At 33.8% G+C, this 23,505-nt stretch overlaps 1 protein-coding gene across 6 annotated transcripts in view; it reads left to right on the top strand.

Moving 5' to 3' along the window:
* The window catches only part of LOC100647840 (diuretic hormone receptor), an 80,269-nt gene that overhangs the window by 42,811 nt on the left and 13,953 nt on the right, over positions 1 to 23,505 (top strand). For all 6 annotated transcript variants that reach the window (XR_007227808.1, XM_020868647.2, XM_048414752.1 and 3 more), the window contains one exon: positions 19,184 to 19,373. Coding sequence is in view for 5 of the 6 variants with exons in the window: in XM_020868647.2 (XP_020724306.1) it covers positions 19,184 to 19,373 (190 nt within the window). In the remaining variant the exon portion in view is untranslated. The remainder of the gene's footprint in view (positions 1 to 19,183; positions 19,374 to 23,505) is intronic.

The following is a 23,505-nucleotide window of genomic DNA, read 5'->3' as shown; positions in this document are numbered from 1 at the left end:
TCTACTTTAACGGATTGTGACGGTTCTGTTGCCTTCGTTGCATAGCAAATGAGGAATAATTTCGGGAAATGGTAACTGGATATACCCGAAACAGCCGTGTATTTGGAAATCACGTTTGTTTGAATAACGCGATTCCCAAACAGATTTGTATCGATCGGGAAATTAAACTGTTTGACATTGTTCGAACAATATTCAATAATTGTAAGGATATGATAATATTTGCTTTCTCGGTATTGCATCTTATCTATATGGAAATTTATTTAAATATTTAATCGATAGAATACGAAACAATTGCTTGATTAATCTTGAATTGGTATGACCGGGTCGTGAAATTGCAAACGTATAAATAGGAAAAGTTTTTATATCAAATACAACTGTATTTAATTTGTAATTATTAAGTTGGATATCTATGCAGATTCATATTTTATATTATGAACACAATTGAAAGAAACGAGACAAATATTATATCATAACAAACGTCCTATTTTTGTATGTTTTGTATTATATTATAATATTCTTTGCATTTTTGTTCTACGCATTTGTACGCTTCTTCTTTATTTTTCTTCGTTGTGCCTTTGCAAAATTTGCTCTCCAAAGTAACAGATGTGATGGCAGTAGCGAAACTAAAGAACAAGATGTTTTTTCCTCCCATTTATTATGTGTGCATGTAGTATCGCATGATACAGTACATCGTAAATACAATTTCGCACGTCCATGTTAAGAGAGAAGCCACGACCATATTCGTGGTATTTGCATACTTTCAACGATGACACACGACCACTGCGTAGAAGAAGATAATTAAAACGAATGCACGTGACTCGAAGAAATTTATGACCCCCCTTGATATCACGCAATTAGATAACATAATGTTGATACTTGAGGAAAGGAGTGGCGTAATTGAAGCATCTTTTCGTTCAAATCTTACTTCAAGATGTAACGTAAATTTTGCGCAAAATATATCGAATATCTAAGTAACTACCATGTTTTTGTAACTACCTATATTTGAACGTTCGTAAAACGAAGATAATAGGATGAATAGGTATTAAGGACATTGTGGAAAGGCTTTTGAATGAAACAATAACATCTTACACGCGAGTAGGTCGAACAAACACGTAATTTCTCGCTTTGCAGTTGAAACAACGTTTTTCCTAAATACTTGTGTTACCTTTACGCTCGCTTTGCGGTCTCTCACGAATACACAAAGAGTCAACTATTTAACAATGGCTTCCTTTCTTCCAGAGATTTTAGAAAAGTATAAAAGCTTTCCGATCTTGCAAACCGCGTTACTAACGTTACGTGACTAACGTATTATGATCGATCTGCTGGAAGAGTGACATATTTAAAAAATTGTCGGTAATGCAACATCCATAAAAATTGATGTTAAAGGTAACCTATCGAATAAAAAGGGACTTGCTTACTTTCGGCAAAATCCACCATTAAATATTCAAAACTATTTCGCGATTCAGAAGTAACCGATTTAAATATTTCTACATAATAGAATCCTCGGAACTTCAAGAAGAAGTGGTATAACAGCCCATTGAAACTCTCATTCTCTCTTCGTATCTCTTTAAATCTGCGACCGAAAACTGAATTTTATAAATTATTTCGTTACAAACGATTGCATGTCGAAAGCGTGCTAGAAAATAATATAGGAACAATAATACAGCTAGAAAATAACAAAGGAAGCAACGCAGCTCGTTAATTACTGTTCTTGATATCCGTGGTAGGGAACAATATGACCATCAAACTCTGTCTATTAACAGGAGAGTTACCCACGAAGTTAGCTCTGCCATGAACGACGAAATTAGCGACAGTTTGGTTAGAGAAACTCAAATATTGGTTGCCGATATCAGACGACGAGGTGCGCGATAATTAACGCGACCAGGTTGTACGGGAAAATTTATTAGCTGATAGAACGCATAGATACTGCTATAGAAGCAATCGCGAAGATCGCAACAAGAAACTTGCTAGAATTTCGATGAAGTTACGTAACCGATATACATAGAAAAATTATAGATACTGTTATCGATGATCTTCTTTCTTTTCAAGTACAGAATTCTAGATAAGTTTTTATTCCATACAAATACAATACAATCGATATACTCGTCGTTTCTAATATTCTTCGATCATGCCAGTGTTCTCAGAAATATAATATCATAATGCACTTAATGCCATTGGTCTTTCTATATTAAATTCGTGTCTTTCAACCTGGTGTGCAAATAAAATTACTCGTACGATGAAGGAATGCAACAAGTTTACCAAGAAACAACGATTCGACGTAATAATTCCCCTTTCACCGATGCTTTTATAACGCAACAATTCCTGTCCGGAATTGTAGCAAACAGTTCGCGTATCGATATTTCTTTATTCAAACTTTACCGTGAAATGAATTGCACGATCCCTTTAGAACAGCGTTTCTAACGTTGTGAATTCATAAGGAGACGTTAAATGGTTCTGAATAAAATCGTGAAATATCTGACTTTTGTTAGACCGGATTTACACAATTCTCTATCGCGATAACCATGCAAAAACCGTACACGGTTGATCGTTTTATGGGGAGAATTTTCATTAGCGATAAATTTTATTAGCAAGTTGGACTTGTCATATTTTTCTGGTGTGATCTTCAATTGTAGATTAACTGAGGTGCAAGTACAGTAATGTACAAGAACAAATAAGATAGTATGAAAGTAATCAGAATATCAAATATTGTATAGAATAATTAAATTTTTAGAATAATTAAAGGATATTGGATGGTTAACTGTTGACATATGGTACGTAATTCGTTAGTTGTTCTCCCAGTTATCCAGAGTTACGTTATTCTGATAATTAATATTCTAAATAATATCGTAGGGAGTTAATTTAATTTTATTCATATTATGCAATACAAATAATAGATATTTCATTCGTCTGTAACATTATCCTGTTGTTCTATTTTTCTCAGAAATAATTCATTCGTTCCACTTTATTGCATTTCGAGAAGCATTTCTTCGATTATCTACTTGAAAATTCTAATAATGTTTTTAACAGGATTTTAGTATAAAATATATGGATTACTACGATAAATCGGGAATATTTGAAATATCAGAAATTTGGCTTTTAGTTTAGTATCGTTTTACATGAAATAATCTTTGGAAAACGATACCAATTTCCAGGATCCATCCACAAGAAAGTAATCATGCTAAGGTTTTAATTACTACATAACGTAATGTTAATTGAATAGAGTGTCGCTTAAGGAAGTGAATTAGAAAGAAATTAAAATAATCTGTAATACTAAATAGAAAATTAAAATTAAAAGCTCATGCTTATTAGTCAAATATCTAAAGTTAAAATTAACTCTCTAAATTTTTGTATACTAGATAAATTGGATGCGTGAATTTAATAGAAATGTGGTGTTCGATATATTTCAATATATTCTTTCATATTTCAATTTTACACATTTACAATGTTTCTACCTGCTAATCAGATTCGATACATCACGCTGCTAAAGTGTTCACCGATGTAAATCGATTTTTACCATCGTCTCAGGCATGACAGTTTTAAAAGAAGTTGAATTTTGTTCGTCGAAAACGAACTGCACGTTCTTGGAAAACACTAGAATGCATCTCATCTTGATGCAAAGTTCTGTTATGTGTAGAATTTTTCTGGGTTTCCCTAAAGAGAAGAAGAATTTTCTTTTCTGCGAAACAAATAAAACAGTGAACGATTTTGCGAAAATGTTTCGATAAAATTCATACCTTTTAGAAAAAATTTTATTTCGAATAAGAACAAAAAAAGATAACAGTTTGAAACGATGAATCGTTTCAATTATTTTATTACTTTTATTTCATACGAAATAATTTCCTATAACACTTTCTTTTTGCTTTTTACTTATATTGGTAATTATATTCTCAGAATTGGTAGAAAAATAAATGGAAAACCTTCATTATGGATCTATCTACGTTGTTACGAAAGAATTCGACGCAATGCAAAGCAAAAAACCAAACAATGTACAAAGGAGCTAAACGAGCAGAGATTTTATACTTGCGCGGAATGAAGTAGAAAATAAGAGCAGACGTACGTATCTGCATATTACGAGAATGTGGACTACTTTGCACGTAAAACGATCAAAACTTGATGGAAAATTATTAACAAATTATCAACGCTATTACAGAAGTAGTTGTAATAGAACGAAACAAGCGACTTGGTGTCACGAAAACGTTGATGGCACTGGAAATTTGCATTAGCGGTAAAAATAACTCTTTCGATGTGATTCTGTCTTGGCATTTCTCCGCTCGATTAAAGAAAAGAACTTGAAATTGTCGCTTCGTGTTTAAACTGCGCTTAATTACGGTTGGAGAATGGGCGTAGACGGAAATTAAAAGTTAATTTTGCGAAGATGAAAAGACGAAGCGTTCGTTGAACCTGCCACACAAAAAGATAGATCGAGATTTGGTTTTAAGAAAATAAGATTAAAGAATGTAGTTTATTTGTATTTTGCCTGTCTAGTGCGTTAGCTACTTGCTGTAACTTTTATTTAATTTTTGTAATGTTATTTGACTTTTACTGTGAATATTAGATCAATAATAATCATTATAATAATATTATTAGAATACGATTATATTAGCTGTGCAAATGAATAATTCAAATTCTTTAGCGAAACTCAAAGTTTATTTAAAAACAAATACAAAAAAAATACTGCAAATGATGCAATCAGAATATTTGCTGTTATTTCCTACGACTTAAAACCGTCTATCAGGCAAGAGTTGAATTCCATCAGGGAAAAATGCTGTGTATTTAGACAAGATCTAATCGTCAAATGATTTTTGTATCACATTCACTAATTGCAAATAAGTATGGGGTAAAGTGTGTTGCATCGATCGGAACAGGTGATCCGAAGTGGTATGTATAGCGAATAAGCTGGCTGCTGCGAGACATCTGAAACAAGACTCGTTATAATGTCCTTTGTTGTAAAAGCAGTGTGTGATTTCGCGTTGCCCCGCAGCAATTTCACAGAACGTTCTCCTTTGTCAATGCCCGCACGGTTGTATTTTGTGTAAGGACAGAATAGTTTACCAAATAGATGACATAAAGTTCTAAACAGTAACGACGAATACAGTTTGAACAACTTACGGTATTTCTTTTTAAATAAACTATAAATAAAATAAACATCAATAAATACAACAATAAAATAAAATAAATAAAATAAAAGAGTTTCGCTGAATCTTTTATTTTCATTTATTTATAATTTCGTTATTCATTTGTACACCTAATATGTATTTGAACATTATCTTTAAAATTAGTACTCGTAGAATCCAGATAGATGACCATGCAAATTTTGACTTTACTCCAGTCGTTGATATCCACAAGAGTTATACTCAATCTCTCGTTGTACGCAAATCCTTTAAAGCCTTTCCATTTAATAGATATATAAAGTAAGGGAGCTAAATACTGGTAAACGTGATGGATGTCAAGTTCTAACTAGATTCAGAGGTTTATAACTTCTGCATTGCTGGGATTGGTTTGTTGAAGAGGTAGTTGCAGTCTGGGACTCTTGAACGATTTGTAGATTGCAGTTGACTGGCTGTTCTGTAGAAATTTAGAGAGGACCTGAGGAAGGAAGTAGAAACTTCCTGTACACGGAAAATGCATTTCACGAAGAGATACGAATACGTAACCGATGAAAATCTAATGTCCATTGTATCAGCAAGACGTCATTTTATTAATTTCCATCGCAAGAGATATTTTCGTATTCTTATTTGATAGAAACGAATGTACACAGAAAATTATGAAATAATATCTAATCATATATAGTTATATATAATGTATGAATTGATTAATTATTATCAAGAATCCGCTTACATACATGACCCGGAAATGTATACCAATATTATGAATATGTGTAATTAATAATTCATGGACATACGGGAATTATGTGCATACTTACTAATTCAAAAATTGTTAATTTTAATAATTGTTAAAAATTAATATTATAGAATTAATATTCTACGATAATATGATTTAATCAAAATTACGCGATTAATAATCAATGGTTAATTGGTTCATTTAATTATCGAGACAAGGCTATATAACAGCCGAAGTTATTAAATTCAATGGCATGGAATTCGATCGAATTGATACTTTATCCGAGTGTTGATATTAAATCTGTGTCGGATTGTCATGTCGGTGACATGATAATCCGATTTGTTATAATTCTATCGAATGATAATCCTCTCTGGGAATTTTTTCTCCGACGAAAATGAAATTCATTAATCGGACGCAGAGATGCCATCATGCGAGAAATATGCTATCTATATATACATATCAATGTCGAATGCGAGCTCCTAATGAAATTGTATAAATTATAGGAATATTTTGACATTTGAAACTGAAATGAATGTTCTACATGGTTGACACAAAATGATTTAGTGCAATGATTTAGTAATGATTTAGTAGAGGGAGAGATTAATATTAAATCGGGAAACATATAGTTTCTATAAAACAATTCTCTTTCGATATAAAGTATGTTGAGGAAAATGTTAGGTTGGTATGATCACTAGTTTCTATATGCAAAGTTGATACGACTTCTAACGACACTCTTTTGTTTTCGCCTCCGCCACGTGTTAATTATCAGAGAGTATCCGGTGTGTTTTAATGGCTGTACATGGTGGTGAAATGCAAAGTATACAAAACTAAATTAAATATCTAACTCCAAAACCTATTTAATAATAAAATAAAGATAAAAACCAGAGCTGTAGTACAAAACGATAATTATATCCTTTCAAAGTAATCTTATAAATAACTATTAATTAACAAATTAATAAAAAAATTTGTCTAAAGGTGTCTGCAAATGAACTCGAATATATTTCTGTCGTAAGTTACATCCTTGTAAATATCATTGTCGTGAAAAATGTAATTAAACAGATGAACAATCTATGACAACGACGTCTGGGTGACCAAAGTTTCCAACGGAGGTCATTGTTCTAACATGAAATAAGAGGGACTATATTGCTGAATAGCTTGAATGCAAAGAGCTTTGTTTCATAAGCTGAATTATCTTCATCGCACTTGGCGAAGTATAAATGTCTCTGGCGCACGCCACTCAAACCACGGAACAGTCTCTTTAAAGAATCTGTTATTCAAGTTTTCCACGAAACTAATGACAATGATTGTTAGTCGGTCAGAGAGATTCCGTGGAATTCGTGGAACAACGTTGCTGTCCATTAGCACGAAGAATAAAAAGATTCAAAATGCTTTCAGGTTCTTAGAATGCATTCAGGTTAATAATGTAATGGATCGTCAGATAAGAACTTTCGAGGAAAGTAATATTAGCGAAAAGAGTTTCATTTCGCCGGTTCGGCGAAGCATCGATTTATTTTTAGCGAACAGAGGAAAATTTATATTTTCTGGACGGAAAGAATTGAAAGTTTGTGTGTGGAGATTCGAAAGTCTGAGAATTGTAAAATCTAAAACTTGGAAAATTAAATTTCCAAATTTACTAATTCAAGAATTATTAATTCTAGTAATTGTTAAGAGTTAATATCGTAAAATTAATATACTACGATAATATGGTTTAATCAAAATTACGCAATTAATAATCAATGATAATTGGTTCATTTAATTATCGAGACATAAGGCTATATAACTGCCGAAATTATTAAATCTAATGACATAAAAATTCGAATATTTAAAAGTTCAAACGTGTATAATACGAGTGCTTTCTCGTATATTTCGATATTTCCAAGACTAAAATATCAGTCGCATCGACTCCGCCAGAAAGCACTTGCATTCAAAATTACGAATCCTCTCAAAGCAATTTGAATTCAGCGAAATCTGAAATTAGACTAATTCTTGATTAACCTCCTTAGACGACGAAGAATCCACATGAATTGGTCATATTATCAACGTGTTTACATAACGAGCATCATCTTCGTTTGAAAGCAAGAACATTGCATTAGCAACAATCTCGGCGCACAGTGATTACGTATGGAATTGTCAGGTAGCGTAATTCGATTAATATTGCATCCTAAGGCAATGCAATTACACTCGGTCGATTTTTTTCATTTTTCTTATGACGAGACGTAAAAAGCAACAAATGGAATAGGTAATAAATAGCTAATGGATGGAACGTGAAAGAGATAATCGAATTTCAACATCGATAGAATATCCCATAACATTCGCAGCTTGCCAGATAGCACCGATTAACGTGCATTAGACCCACAGGCTACGATTACAACGGACAGGCGTTTCGATAAATTTCCATCGTGTCTCTGCCTATAACAAATTTTGAGATGATTAAATATAATGGGCGGAAATTATGGAGAAAATTAGGTGCTGTGGCTAATAATCTTCGTAGCCGACACTGAGCTATAAACTGAAAAAAGGAAAATCGAAGGCAAGTCTTATTAGTAACAAGATCGGATTCCGAATAAGTAATTTCAAATTTTTATATAAATTTTATTTAAGTGATATCTAAGGGGATTCAAACAAAGTAGCAATAAGTGGTTGAGAAATAATAATAGTTATGTTCCTTATGTGAAAAGAATTGCAAAAATATAGGAAAAATTTCTATTCTTTGTATCATTAAAAACAACTGTTTTTATGAATTATGTTTCTATGAATTATTATTGACATTCAAATTTCTTTGATTCTTAAATTTGAAAACGAATGGAGAAATCAAGTTTTTATCGTAAACTCGGTCGTTGTTGTGAACTTTAGCATGTCCTATCTATTATTTTAAGCATCCGTTTGAACCTAATAATACATAATGAGACAATTACTCCGCTTTATATTCTTTCAATAAACAAAATGGTCTGAACTTTAGGCTTTTATTGCGAACTTCGTGTAAATTTACCTTTGTCTTTTATCTTGATTTTTAGTTCATCAAACAAATCCTATAGTAGTAAGAAACCCTGTATGAATTTAATGTTTTACTATAAATTCAGCATAATAGTTGTTTAATTAGTTATATGCATATTCAAATAGGCTCTTGATTATCTGAACTGGTTACGGCACATGTTGTTTAGATAGTCAAATGACTGTGTTCTTACCTATGTACATGAAAAAATATTTTACAAAGATTAATATCAAATTGACAAGTTTAACAAATAAATTTTCATCTCAATAAATTAACTTAATAAATTACCGATTTAAGATCGCAGAGTGTGCCAACCAATAGAAACTTATCTTCATAACATAACACCGAGGTTGAAAAACTCACAACGTTCGCTCTGTTATCAGAAAGTAAGCATTTTCAACGCAACTTCTAGAGAGTGTTATTGGCGATATTAACCACCGTTGTATGGTTAGTATTCGATTATACGTTAGAGTGAAATAAATGATACAAGCCAACATGTGGCCGCTCTGTTGCAAGTAGTAGATGGACTAATGTAGTCAGACCCTAGAGAACTTAGATCCTAGTCCACTTGTAATCGGACGAAAATAGAACTACCTCGACGATTTACATACCAGAATCATCTTTTCTTTACGCCGTTTCATCCCTATTTATTTCTCCTGTGTCCTATTTTTCTCTCCTTCTTCTCTTCCCTTTTTTGAACGACAGAATACATTTTCCTTTTTATTTAATCCAATTAAACTATTTCTGCAACATCTCTTGCAATTTCTATGTACATCTTCAGATTCCTATCAAATCCAAGGAATATAATCGGTCCTGTCACATTACGGTGCTATTGAAACTTTTAAACGACAACACATACAAAGTGGACGTAAATAAACGATTAATAGAATAAAAATGATTTTTATCATTCTTCTATCTCTCAGATTTTCCCTATACCTTTCACATGGCAGCATACAAATTTTATTTCCAAACATTTTCTCGCTTCCATATCTAACGACGGACACGTCGATTGTCAGGTTGGCAACAAGAACTCTAGTTAATTACAGCGAACGTTCCACGGCCGGACATTTACGTTGTCAAACAGTGATGATCGTGCACGTACGCGCGAGTGAGCAATCTCGAGTCGCGTAACTTCATTTTGACGTTCCCGGAATGTTTGAGATGGAACGATAAAGCTAGCCTTGGACCGTGGCCCTCTTCCATCACTTGGAAATTAAACGAGTTCGGAGAATCGTCTCTGAACTCGAGAAATGAAAGGTTCCGCCGTCATCGACGGAAGTTAGCGCATTTCATTCCACATCGATCATTACCGAGGTCGATGCAATTCCGCCGATCTAGACGGACAGTTGTAATGTTTTAGTTAGTTAAAGTACCCGGCTAATTTTAATCTTACTGCGATTCTCGATTTTTTTATGTCTCAACCTCCCTTTAGTTTTAAGGATGTTAGGTACAAGAGATATTAACGCATGAAAAATATCTTTAGCGTACAATTGTCTAATCTTATGAAGGTACTCTGTTGCTTGACAAATTCATTACTTTAATTTCTTTGACTTAAAAGTCAAATTAAGAAGCGTCTTCTACACTGACAGAAGGACGTCGGATGTTAGTAATGGCTTTTATAATGGCTAATTTGTGTTTATATTCTGACAATTCGATAAGAAATATAGCAAGCGTTATGCTGTTAATTATCAAATTGCTCTTATCTTTCTGCACTGTCATAAAATTCACGCATTAATACGTACACACCGATCAAACTGTCCGGATGAGCAGTAACATACATTTTCTAATTCCTCGGCAAACTCGTTAAAATGCATATGAACGCGCTATTCTGATCCCGAAGCCATTAACATCTAATAATTCGAACACGCGAAATAGTCAACAATAAATACACCTCTCATCGGCACATCTAATTATAAAGTATCCATCAGTCATATCCGATCTCGTTAAGCTTCGTATACGTCGAATTAGCAACAGTCAACGAGATTGTAATTAATCGAATGAACGATCAGCGGCTCGCAACGAAAAGTCAAATATCATACCTTGTCTACTTCGACGTAATTGTGTGGTACGAATAATCTATGGACGCGGTTTCCTGCTCCCTAAACTAAACTACAGGATTTTTAGATTTATAGAGGAACAGGAGCAGACGATAAGGACGAACAACTCATTACATTACCCTTGAACCCGAGGGCGCGGTCGGATATAATTTTAATGCATAATTTTAACTTGACAGATTTAGCTGGCTACCGAAAGCTCGACGTTCTTTGGGTTTGTAAATTTTATGAAAATAGCTTCCTCCGAAGACGTTAAATATGTGATGGGATCGTAAATCCTCGAATCGAACGGCTCGAACAGCCAAGCTGTATCGATCACAGCGAATTTTTATGAAATCGGATTTGATTAAGATGTAGAGAGGGCTCTGAAGACTTTTCCATTACGTCAAAGACTCGCGATGATTTATCGACAGTTTTGAATGGGTGCTTAATAAAATGTGATTGTATTTCAAGAAATTCATTAATGTCGATTGAAGTTTCGGTGAAATTGTAGTTATTAATTTGGTACGGTATTGATCTTTTACTGGTTTTATTTTTTACTCTTCAATTTTAGTCGATATCAAAAAATAAAATTCTCCTTGATCTTGCTTTTCAATTTTATCATCCCATGAAATATCCACTCGAAGCATGCTATTATACAGTGGTTCTGATCTCCAAGCTTTCGACCGGATTTTTAAACGCTGTATTCCTACTCGAATACTGGCTGGCGAAGTTCGCATCCTAAACAGACAATGTCTTCCGCTCCATTCAGTCCACTTATCGTTCAATGCAGAGGAAGTTGGTTCACCCCCAGCGCACGAACCTCCTTCACCTCTGAAGTAAATGCCACGATTACAACTGCAGCTATGAATAAACTAACTTTAGCGAAATAATAATATTACGTTACCACGCTGAAGTTGACGGATACGCTTACCATTGAAAAGTTTACCAGCTGGCTCAGAAAAGCTAAAAACAAAAGTGAACGAAATATCAGATTGCGTTATTTTGCCGAATATTTGACGTGAAATTAAAAAGATGGATTTTGTGAATGGAACTGGTTTTTCATAAAAGAATGTTACCTAACTCGCAGCTATAACAGAAGCTGTACGCGACGAAAATCTCAATTGTAGAGTTCAAATACTGCACTCGAACGTTTACCCGAATAAAGTGGAAATATTTACAAAAAGCACGATGAATGTTTCAATTGAAATGCAGCAACCATGCTGACAAATATTTGATCTCTAGCGGCAAGAGAAGAATACAAAACGAACTGAATAGATATGAAGCGTTTAATTATCGATTTCCATACAATAGCACTGCTTCTACTTTTGACAAAAAGGGCTATTTTAGTTAATCCACGATGGAACATTAATTAGATCATCAAGAGATAACAAGCCTATTTCTTAGATCCAGTCTTTTAGCAAACTAACGATTGTTATTTTAACGAAACCCAAATTATCCGTTGATCAATTTTACTTCGAACAAAGAAATCAAATCTAATATTTTCCCTTAAAAGCCTGATCTCATTTTCCTGGAAAATCTAATTAACACATTTAGGACGACTAAATCGAATCGAAACAATTACAGATAATAGTGATAATATGAACAGAAATCCCAGGAGGCAGTTGGTCCTTTTGGAGGAATGAAAATAAAAAGATTGCGAAAAGATTTCCTCCGAAATACAGTCTTATTGACTTCTCAAACAAAGGGGAGCTAAACAAAAGATTTCTCTCTGTTCTATTATCTTATGAACCTTCGATATCTTTTTTAGTATTCGTCGATCGTGAATCTTTTACCGAAATGAAAGGAGAAAGAGAAATGGGAATCTATGGTTTTAACGTGACATAACGGTGTGTATTTCTGAAATACAAGCGTGCAACACGAATATCGATCGCATGCCAGGACGAGCTTAGATTGTAGAATTATTCCGGATCATGTAGAATTACGGATTATAAACGGTGGATTGCATTGAAGCTGGGATATATTACGAATGTTAGCGTCTGCGTCTAGACTAAGCCATAAAATAATCTTCCTGCATTACATATTCCATGATTTTCAAAGTGAAATTCGAGTTTGATGTTTGGAAAACGTTTTACAAGTTACAATTTTGTTTGTATGTCAATAGCTGTTATGCGATATTTAAAAATCTAAGTAAGGCAAAATATGTATGAAAATAGATTGAAAATGTCGTTTAATATCCTTTTAGAATATCACGTTGTTTTATTTAATAATCTCTCTCTATTCTTTTTATCTACGAGATGTCTCATTTGGGGATTTTAATCGTCATCAGAAGTAAGTCAATAATCTGAGCTTACTTATACGAGATTATTAATTGCTGTAACAAAACTTATCGTGTGAAATAATTTCGTTACTTTCACTGTATGTGGTAGTTTTATGAATATTTGTAATTAGAAACCCGATACAGGAAAAGATAATTGGCTATTATAATTAACATTATCTCAGTGACTTTTTCATCGAAAATCTTATTCTTAAGGAAATAAAAGATTATTATGAAGGAAGATTTTTTCTGCCGGTACCTGATGTACAATGGACCATAATTGGTATTCTATTAATATTGTTTTAAAGAAGTTGAAGTTTTCAAAAAGATGCTTGCGAAAGTAAGATCGTTAGCTCCATAAAATGTTCCCTCTTCTTTTCCTTTCTTTTCCCTTTTTAACATAAAATAATAGCAACCGTGCAACTCTGTGACACGAAAAAGTTGTTTAACTTAATTTAGCCAAGAAAGCGGCTGTTTAAGGATCACAGAAGAAAAATTGTATAAAAGATAATTACTAAATTTCATTGCAATCGTTTCAGGAAACAAAGATTTTTTTCGAAAAAATTATAACTTGGTTTTCTACGTTGCTATATAAAACCACCAAATCAAATATCACGCACACGCGCACTTACAGATTAGAAGAAGTAAGATATTTTCCATTATTAACCCACCAAGGATTTTTTTAAGTCGTATCAATCTTCTAAAAAATACCTTTAAAAATAACTGGTTGGTCAGCTCAATTTAAAGTAAAAGATACAAAGACGAGAATAAATAATACTGTACCAAATTATTTTAGTGAAAAAAATAAGCCTTTATCTGAAGAATTATGAGTTGTTTCGTTTCGCCGTCTGTACTACTCTATGCTGCTTTTTATTGTTTCTTATTTTCAAATAAAAGGTAAAACGAGACGTAATAAAACTCCAGCTCTTGTTATTACTACTTAATCCAAATTATTAACCTCTTTTATGACACTGCGTGCTACCGTTACGTTGATATTTAATAAATCAACAAAAGTGTCATAAGGATATCGCTATCTTTAATCCGAAACTTGCGTCCAATCGTTAAAATACTTTCACAATTTTACTCGTATCACCGGCAGAAAGCAGCGGAGATTACAATTTCCAGGTGGTTAATCTCGTCACAATAAGAACGTGGTTGACACTCTCTTCCGCCTTCTCAGCAAACTTTTCCAACTTATGGCCAAATAATCGACGAGCCTCCGCCAACGAGAGGAAAGTTTCTGCCTCGACTTGTGCTCGTTTCGCTGTTTCGTAATTAGCTTTTCAATTACGAACAACGCAGAACGAAAGTTGAGACCCGTGAGGAAAATAAAGATAAGCATCGCGGAGGAAGAAAAAAGTGGAAGAAATAAGGACGAAAGGAACATGGCTTGTATCCTATTTACCTGCCAGCAGAGCAGAATAACTCGTACATCGTGATACAGACTCGCTTCGACGCCAAAGTATCTTATTATCAGGCAATTCACAGGGGACCAATAATATGGTCTGAGAGGTATTATATACTAAGATATTTTTATATCTTTCCATAGACGATGCACTCTTCAAACTTTGCCTCCGCTGCAGAGAAAATGGTCCTTTTCATGGTTCAGATCTCGTATATTTTATACGAGATGTTTTGAAATGATCGGTTTTAGGATGATTAGAATATTTTATAGAGGAAACTGAATTTATTCATTTCGATACATTTTATGTGTAATCTTTTGCCGCTTGTAAAATTTCGCTAATAATAGCAGGTATTATTTGATTGTATAAAAGAAATGTGAAAGTATTTTTTATATGATTACTTTTAACGCGAAATAATAATAATAACCTTAAGTATAAGATTGGAAATATTTGTGGAATTATTATCAAGTTCCACATTCCGATACTCGCGCAGGGAATTTAGAAGATGTAGATATTATCTGAAATTAGTTTGCGTTATGTTCTACGTCCCTCGGTGGTTTCTTTTATTTGGAAAATTAAAAGATTCCATTTCTTTTATATGAGAGGCACTTTAACTTTGAAAGTATGTTATATTTCATTTTTAATCTTGAAACGTAAAAAAGTTAATAACAAATTGTGCAAATGTTTATAAAAAAGTTCTAAACATTAAAGACCAAATAAAAAGACTTTGATCATATTTTTTACGGGATGAAATGAACAGATTTGAATGATCGAAACTCGAAACTATTATACATAAGGTGCAAACTATCAGTTTGAACAGTCAACTCGATCGAAATCGCTTAATATTGTACCGATTGACATCCGGCAACGTACATGTCAAAATTGAGAGCAATTAAACTTGCGGAAAAATATTTCCTAATCACACGATTGTTTTTAAACGTTGTTCAGAGTAAAAAACACAATGTTCGATTCTTTCAAATACCGCTATTATACTCGCTATATTTTCATGCCGTTATATTTTTCTAAAAAATTTTAACTTGTTCTACATTTCCTACTACACAATTTTTATAAAATTCAATTAAAAGTTTCTATATAGATTTGTAGAACTTTAAATATAAATATAAAATATAAATTAAGATATAAAATATCAGAGATAATATATAATAATAAATTATAATATATAAATTATTTAGAAAATTCAACATTTTAATAAATGACTAAAATTTTATTATATTTCTATTGCGTTCTTGTAGAGAAATAAATTTCATTGCAATTATTAAAATATATCGACGCCTACAATACATATAAATAAGGCGATATGATACTTTTCATTTCGAGCATGAAATTATATAAACAGTATTTTTTAAAATACTGTCTTATAATGGTCATGTCTCCTCGAAGACTTGAGACCCCTATTTCACGAAACACTATAAATAGCCACACGGATATTTCCATTGACTGCAGGCTAATGTTATGGAAATCGTACGCATTTGATTATTATACGAAATGCATCGTTATAAAGGAACATGATGTTGCTTCGCATTACATACGCTCTACTAACATCTTCCATTCTCATTCTTGCCACACAGACCATATCCTACCTTTTCGCAATTTAATGAATTCATCATTTGTTTTCTCGTTAGTCCGTAGACTTTTAAAAATATTTTTCAATGTAACGATGTTTCTACGATATTCTTTTAACATTTCCATAGTGTTAATTTATTATTTTGGAAGTAGATATATTCGTATGAGAAGAATGTTTAGATGATAGTTAGATATCGAACTTTCGGTATAAGTGTTCAAATACTTTCTTGAGTCATTATGGTTATCTAAACTAGCCCCACACAATCCAGACATACTATCAACCAAATTGATCTGACATTCCCATGTTATATCCTATTTGCATATCAATCATATCTGTCTCGTTAATTATTCGATTCTCCGCAAACAATTTTCTCTAAGCCAGAGCTTCGCGTATCCCCAAGCAATTTTCGATTGGATTCACGTCTACATAGTAACTGAGGTATCCAATCTAATACATGAATGCTATCCTCCACTTTCCATTGTGTACAGAGCAAACTACAACGTATGACGTGTATTTCCAGTAAACCATTCTACCTGACAGTTTATCCGACACTTTTATATTTCATCGACGAGAAAAGCAACAGTTTTAAAAATTTCACGCGCAATCTAGAAATAGCACGAGCTGAATTTCTCATAATTATAATATCGTTAATGCAATTATCGCATTCGATCAAATTTTTCATAAAATATTCGTTACCAACTTTTCGAATGTGCGGTAGAACTAAAGAAAAAAATAAAAAAGAAAGGAACAAAGTAAAGGGAAAATATCCAAATCGACCGTAGCGTAGACAATAATATTTTTCGTTCGAACGTTGCTACTGGATCGTTCTTTTGTCCGACGAGATCCGGAAATACTCCAGTGAAAATCGATGCACGGGTGATTGTCGCGCGTACACAAAACATATAATCGAGAATGGAATCGCGACGAATTAGTTCACGCCAGTGTGGCAGATTCAGTTTTTCAACGTATCGCGTTTTCCCATCGATCGGCATTTTTTCGACGAAAGAAATCGGAATACGATGCGCTTTGTGTTTTTCGAAACCCACGTGGAAATCGCAGTTTGCCACAAATACGATATGTCGTCGCGTAACAAAGAGAGAAAACAAACGTTGCACGCAGTTTGAGATACGCGACCGGAAGAAACTTAATTTTGTGTTTTATTAGCAGCTGCTCCGGCTGAGGTGAACTTTCGCGTTTGTCGAATGTTCCTGCCTGTTGTTTTGCAGTAATGTGACCCTGCGTTGTACGAGATGTTGTGAAAAAAGAGTGAGAATATTTGCAGAGCGAAAGCTTATAAGTAGGTATCTACGATATTTAAGAAAGTAGAATTAAACATTTATATTCTAGGGCACGATTATTTACGAATAAATAATTTAATCGGTGTTGTACTTAATAGATACGATAACTTGTCATAAACGAAACAGGGTAATACAATCCTCGTCGCATTAAATGTCTCATAACTAAGTTGCGAAACCGATTTCGAATTTTAATTTGTAAATGGTAAAATGTCCCATAAAGTAATAACGAAAGCGCTTCGAGTTTGCTTTCGTACGATTAAACTTCCATTCCTCTACAATTACGAGCTTTCTGCAAGCGTGCAAAGTATATTTGCCCGGCATTTAACCGTCAAATGTTGAAACACAATCCGGATAAGTCTTCTCACCCGACTTTTCCTTTTCATTAATCATAGAATTTGGTTGCAGATGGTTAAGGATTGCTCGCATTTTAATTACTAAACGTATTACACTCGTTTATTAAATACGAACTTCCTCGTTGCGGGCTTTTAAGAATCATTGCTCTCGAAGGCAAGGATTCATTTTATGACTTCGTCATTCTTTCTTTCAAAACGAATGCAAATTAAAAACTGCAGATCGATGGAGCTTTGTGATTTATCCGTAGCTTAGAAACTCGGTAGTAAATGAATATTTTTACTTAGAATTTAATGAAGAAATTTACTATCCCAACAGACTTTACAATATGAATGAATGAAAATTTGATTAACCTAACGTTAGCCATGATGATTTTAAAGGCTTTGTCAAGGCTCACGCTGGAAATTACTTTGACAGTATTCAGAAAGGCCTCGATAATTAATTCACGGCGTTAACGTGGAAACTTAAATATAGGCAGACTGAATAAAACGCAACGTTAAATTCGTCGTAGCGTGACGAAGTAGCTGTCGTTCATTAATTATCGACTCGGAAGAACGGCGAAGACTCCGTAACTCGTGTAAATTAAGAAACTCGTTTGTGTGCTCTTTCGCGAATGACCTTTCTTCCATAGTCTTATCGACTAATGCAAGCACTTTCTTTTGGCGATCGTGAATAATGCCAGGCGACCGACATTCGTTGCGGTTCCGCAAATATCAGCGTTATTGCCTCGAAAATCTGTCGATTTCAACCGCCGGGCACGTAGTCACCGAGCTTATCGCATTTATATTTAACTCTTAAAAGTCGAAAGGCGTCGCCGTTGGAGTATCACATTTATATTATAGGAAACGAAAGGCTGCGGATTTTTATACACTCAAGTGATATTTAAAAGAGAGAATCACGCTTTGTTAGTCTTCTTTTCAAATGTTTAGTTGTACGCTAAATCGTGTGGAAGTTACGTCGACGAAAGACACGATATTTTGAAAGAATCGTGTACTTAAAGAGTTATTTTGAAAAAATACCCAGTAAACACAGAAGATATGAAATGTAAATACAACGATTTGAATACAATTTGAATATTTCAATGACACGTGATCTGATAATACAGATCATTTCTGCAACTAGTTTCTATCGCCAAATACTTCGATTACGAAAGATCAAAGGTAACCGGGTGAGGTCATCTCTACGGTAGTTCCAATTCAGCCGACTAAATTGCTCGAACTTTCCGCGTAAAACCGATCTACTTTGAGTTTATTCTCTCGTGGGAAATATTCCTTCAATTTTTACGTCACGTGTATCAAATCCCACCGAGTGCTTCCGTGATAAAGTAATTACGTATTCCTAGATAGAAAAACGGGATGTTAAATTCGTGAACACTAATGGGGCTAATTCGGATCATTTGCAGAGAACGCGAGTCGCTGGTGCAGGCTAGACGGTAATTGGAGCAACTATACCAACTACAGCCTCTGCCGAGATCTCCGCGTGCCAGAGATCGAGGGCAGTGTCGAGGTTATTTCAAACACGATCTACTTCGTTGGATACAGCATCTCCTTGTTTACACTGATCATCGCCGTTTCTATCTTTCTTTATTGCAAGTAAGTAATTTTCGTTTTGCATTTATTAAAAACTTCAGAATACTAGTAGAATATTAGTAAAAGCTAATACTTGTCTAGAAACGTAAAAAGAAACCAAATTGTACAATATATAGCGTAACATTTACAATTAAGAGATTTCTCTTTATTTGCGAGTAGACGATTTTCGTCTTGAACTTATTAAAAGTATGAGAAGATTCGTGGAAAGAAAAATTATTATTATAAACTATTAATAAATAGATTACTAAACTATATTTATATAATTAATAAACTATTGTTATAGAATGTGAGAGAATCGTTTTGAGATCCATAAAAGGCTTCGTAATTTTCATATAGATTAGATCTTACTTGGAATTTTAACGTAGTATGATAGCGATTTGCATGTACGGTGCACCGTGAAATCGATGAAAAATATTCGCAAACGAATATTCGGCCTTCTATGCATAGGTCGATGGCATGTTCAAAGAAACACGATAGTATCTTTTTGCCCTGTACACGTTAACGAGCAAGGAAACGACGTTTCACCTGGCATTCGAAATTCTGATCATTTATTAACCGCATCGTTCGAAAGGTGCCGTGTTTCCATTGCCTCCGGAAATGGAGCCTCGCAAAATGAAGCAAACCTTATAACGCATTCTTTCTATTCGCTAAATAAAACCAATGGTCGTTGGATGAAAGCAACCGTCCGTGGGATAAAAGCTCGAATGTAACTGAAAGATAAGCTTTGAAGGATTATTATTCGAGCACAAAAATGGGTTTTACGGGAGAATGGAATTGCGAAATAGAGGAAGCGTAAAATTCCAGATTCACAAACAAAACGTGTTCGTGATACGGAGATTTGATCGAAAAGTAGATCGAATTTAAATAAATTTAACAAACCATTGTTACGGTTTTCGGTTCGGTAAGGGTACGATTATGGGCTGAGTATGGAAGAAGTGAAATTATGGAAATCGTGTAAATGAAATTTTCAAAGAGCATCTAGGACAAGTCGGATTGAACTTTTTAAACGTGGTCTAATCGTAATGTTTGATCTTATTTCGTTAGGTGAAGGATGGTGATTACTTTTTTTAAAAACAAATGTAATATTAGCTTTTTAATTAATATAATGCGTACAGTAGATGAGAAGTTGTGGGATTTATTGGTAGATGGTAATATGGATGATTTATTAGTGAATTCTCGAATATTATCGTAAATATACAGATGAGATACGAAATTTAGATATTCAGACAAAGCAAATATACCATACTCACGGAGCAAAGTAGAAAGGGACATGGGAAAAAAGGAAAGATATAAAAATGCAACTGTAATATATGCTGTATATGTATCATCCCTCGGTTTTACTTTGCATAGAATTTCAGATCAATTTTTTGAAGCTTCCTATCGCGCGGATCACCCTCGACAGAGTCCTATGTCTTCATTCTTCAATTCTCCTACTTTCATTTATCTCCGAGAAACAGCATACACCAGCGTATATTTCCATGAAAGCAAATGGTTTCACTTGGAAGTAAGGCTTACGGAGGGGTACTTCAGGCTAATGCAATGGTCGAAAGATAAAATCCACAAACCGATTGTAAAAGCTTCGATTCCGTGGCTGAATCTTGGTCGTTTCTTAAAAATTCCTCTAATTTTTCTTACGTGAGATTTAAATATAATAAAGAAATTTATTCGAGGTATTGTTATTAGCGTATGATATACAAAAATTAATTAGAATCTAATGTACGTATATCCTTATTTATCTTAATCGAAGCAGTCGTCATTGGGATCGTTTGTAACCAGCTCTTATCAAGCTTTGAGACCGATATCTATGTAGCAAAGAGGAATTTCAGAAATACAGAGCAAGGAAGGTAATATGAAACTCAGTATAGTGCTCGAATGTACGGAACACGGGATATTTTATTCAGAGTATCTAGGATTGAAACGCACTTCCGTGATGAATCCGTGGTTTCCGGCAGATATATTAGATTCATGCACACTAAACATCAGTTTTCTCAAAATAAAATGTTAATTCTACCTGGTTTCAACAAAATTACCGTACATTTAATTAAACCAATCTACGCTCGATTTTATACATGTTTTTCAATTATTAATTTAGATTTTATTTCACTACGTTCTGCCACAAGATTAACGACGTTAAAGGTATTATTTCCTACACGACACGCATTTTTCTAACTCAAAATATGATAAATTATTATATAATGAATAAATAAATTATATAATAAAAAATAACACAATTAACTTAATAAATGGAGCCTTAATAAATAAACGAAAAGACCTCGAGCAAGAGAAAGAGAATAAGCTGTTTATTCACCAACGAGAACACGAAAGAATATCAACAGTCATCATCTTTTCTTGATAGCCTATCTCCGAATTAATTTGGAACGTTTCGTAGAAAATTATCTGAAAACTTCTTAGTCAATTCTGTTCGTCCGAAACGACGCTGTGCTTTAAATAAATATATTATTATATCGCCCTGTTTCTACGCTATGAGACACGATATTCTTTTAATACTGCGAGAAGTCTGTTTTCCTCGTTTCTTCTCATCGTAGGAGTTATTGCACGGAATGAAGAAATAGCTGCACCGTATCCGCTTCCGCTTTATAAGTAAAATAACACTGAAATATCGTTCATTATCCATAGCGTGTGCTTTATAAATAATAGTATTTGAACAATAACTTATTATATCAACGATATTATTTGATAAGACTCAATATTTGATAAGACCACCTTTAGCATTATTTTTATATTTAGTCATTAAGAGAAAGAATTGCGAAAAATTAATAATGATTCTGATCCGGACCGATGAGTAACTTTTGTATCGATCAAACGATAAGAAAAGGAAACGAAACAAACACATTGTGACATCAGAGATTTTTACATCACCACGGAGCGGATTTTGTTTCAAGTATTCCTTATTTTTCTGTATTTCCTTATTTTCGTATCAATCATTGTCGCGTATGTATCGTATATTCGTTTAATAATTAATCGCGTTTTTACGACCGACCGCATCGAAGCACTCTCGTGGTGGTTGAAAGGCAATGGCTGCTGTTAAAAGCATGGCACGGAACAATTTGCTTTAAATCATGCGCTGCAATGAAACTTAATCGGGGAAGAGAGGTTCGACGTGAAATTGTGTATCGGCCATTAGCCTAAAGGCGACCGATGCGATTTAATAAATTCAATCAATTCGAACGTATGGAACCAAATTTATCCCTTCGTAAATGTTAATCCTGACCGATTTTGTGAATTTTATAACGTCGCTTCTGTATTGTTCTGAAACAAGAACATGCATGTTTCGAGTTATTTCTTTCAAAAATGTAGGTTGAAAGAGCAAGTTAAGGATTAACATTTGGTATTATCATTTTAAGTCCGTATTTTTTACCAGTGTTTTAATTAATTAAATTCCTACAAAAAGATATAAAACAACCTATAAAGATTGAAAATTGTTTTGTAATTATGAAACGCACTTCATTCATTCAGTACCTCGAACGAATACGGTTGACTATAATTAATAACGAAACGAAATTTAATAAACGTTATTAACTAACCAATCAAGTTCGAACTTCAGAGGAATGAAATTTAATATGGACCTCTCGCATAACGACAGCTACGATCTAAACGACTACGCTGTCCCAGGTGTATTTGGCGACGTCTGACTAATTCGGTGCTGTTCTACTGAAATTATTCAGCGACTGCACATCGCGACGCTTTACTTCTTGTTTTCCAGTGATAAAACTGAAGTCGAACTACCTAAAAACTCACCGACCTGATATTCACCGGGAATTCAACGTGCAATCATTGTCTCACCTTTATTTCCATAATATTGCGCCGGTGAAACGTTGCTTGCGAAACAGCGCGACCCACGAGCGTCGCATGTCTATCTGATTCAAGAATTATGTCGCATGGAAGTAAATCGCATCGCACGCAGGCCATACGTTGCTCGCCTTGAAAAGTGTACTATACAATGTCCCAGCGTATGCTACGAATTGCAAGAGAGAAACGATCCAACCGAAACGACGAAACTCAAACAAATTTTCAAAGTTATCCGCTGGCTGAAGCCATCAACGCAATGTAAACTTCCGTTTAGTGCCACTGCAACTAACAAATTAATAACAAACTAACAAACTTGCTGTCACCG

The sequence above is a fragment of the Bombus terrestris genome, chromosome 3 (assembly GCF_910591885.1).
Source record: "Bombus terrestris chromosome 3, iyBomTerr1.2, whole genome shotgun sequence".
Lineage (NCBI taxonomy): Eukaryota > Metazoa > Arthropoda > Insecta > Hymenoptera > Apidae > Bombus > Bombus terrestris.
Note: the sequence above shows the minus strand (reverse complement) of the source record. Positions and strands in the feature narration are given on the sequence as shown.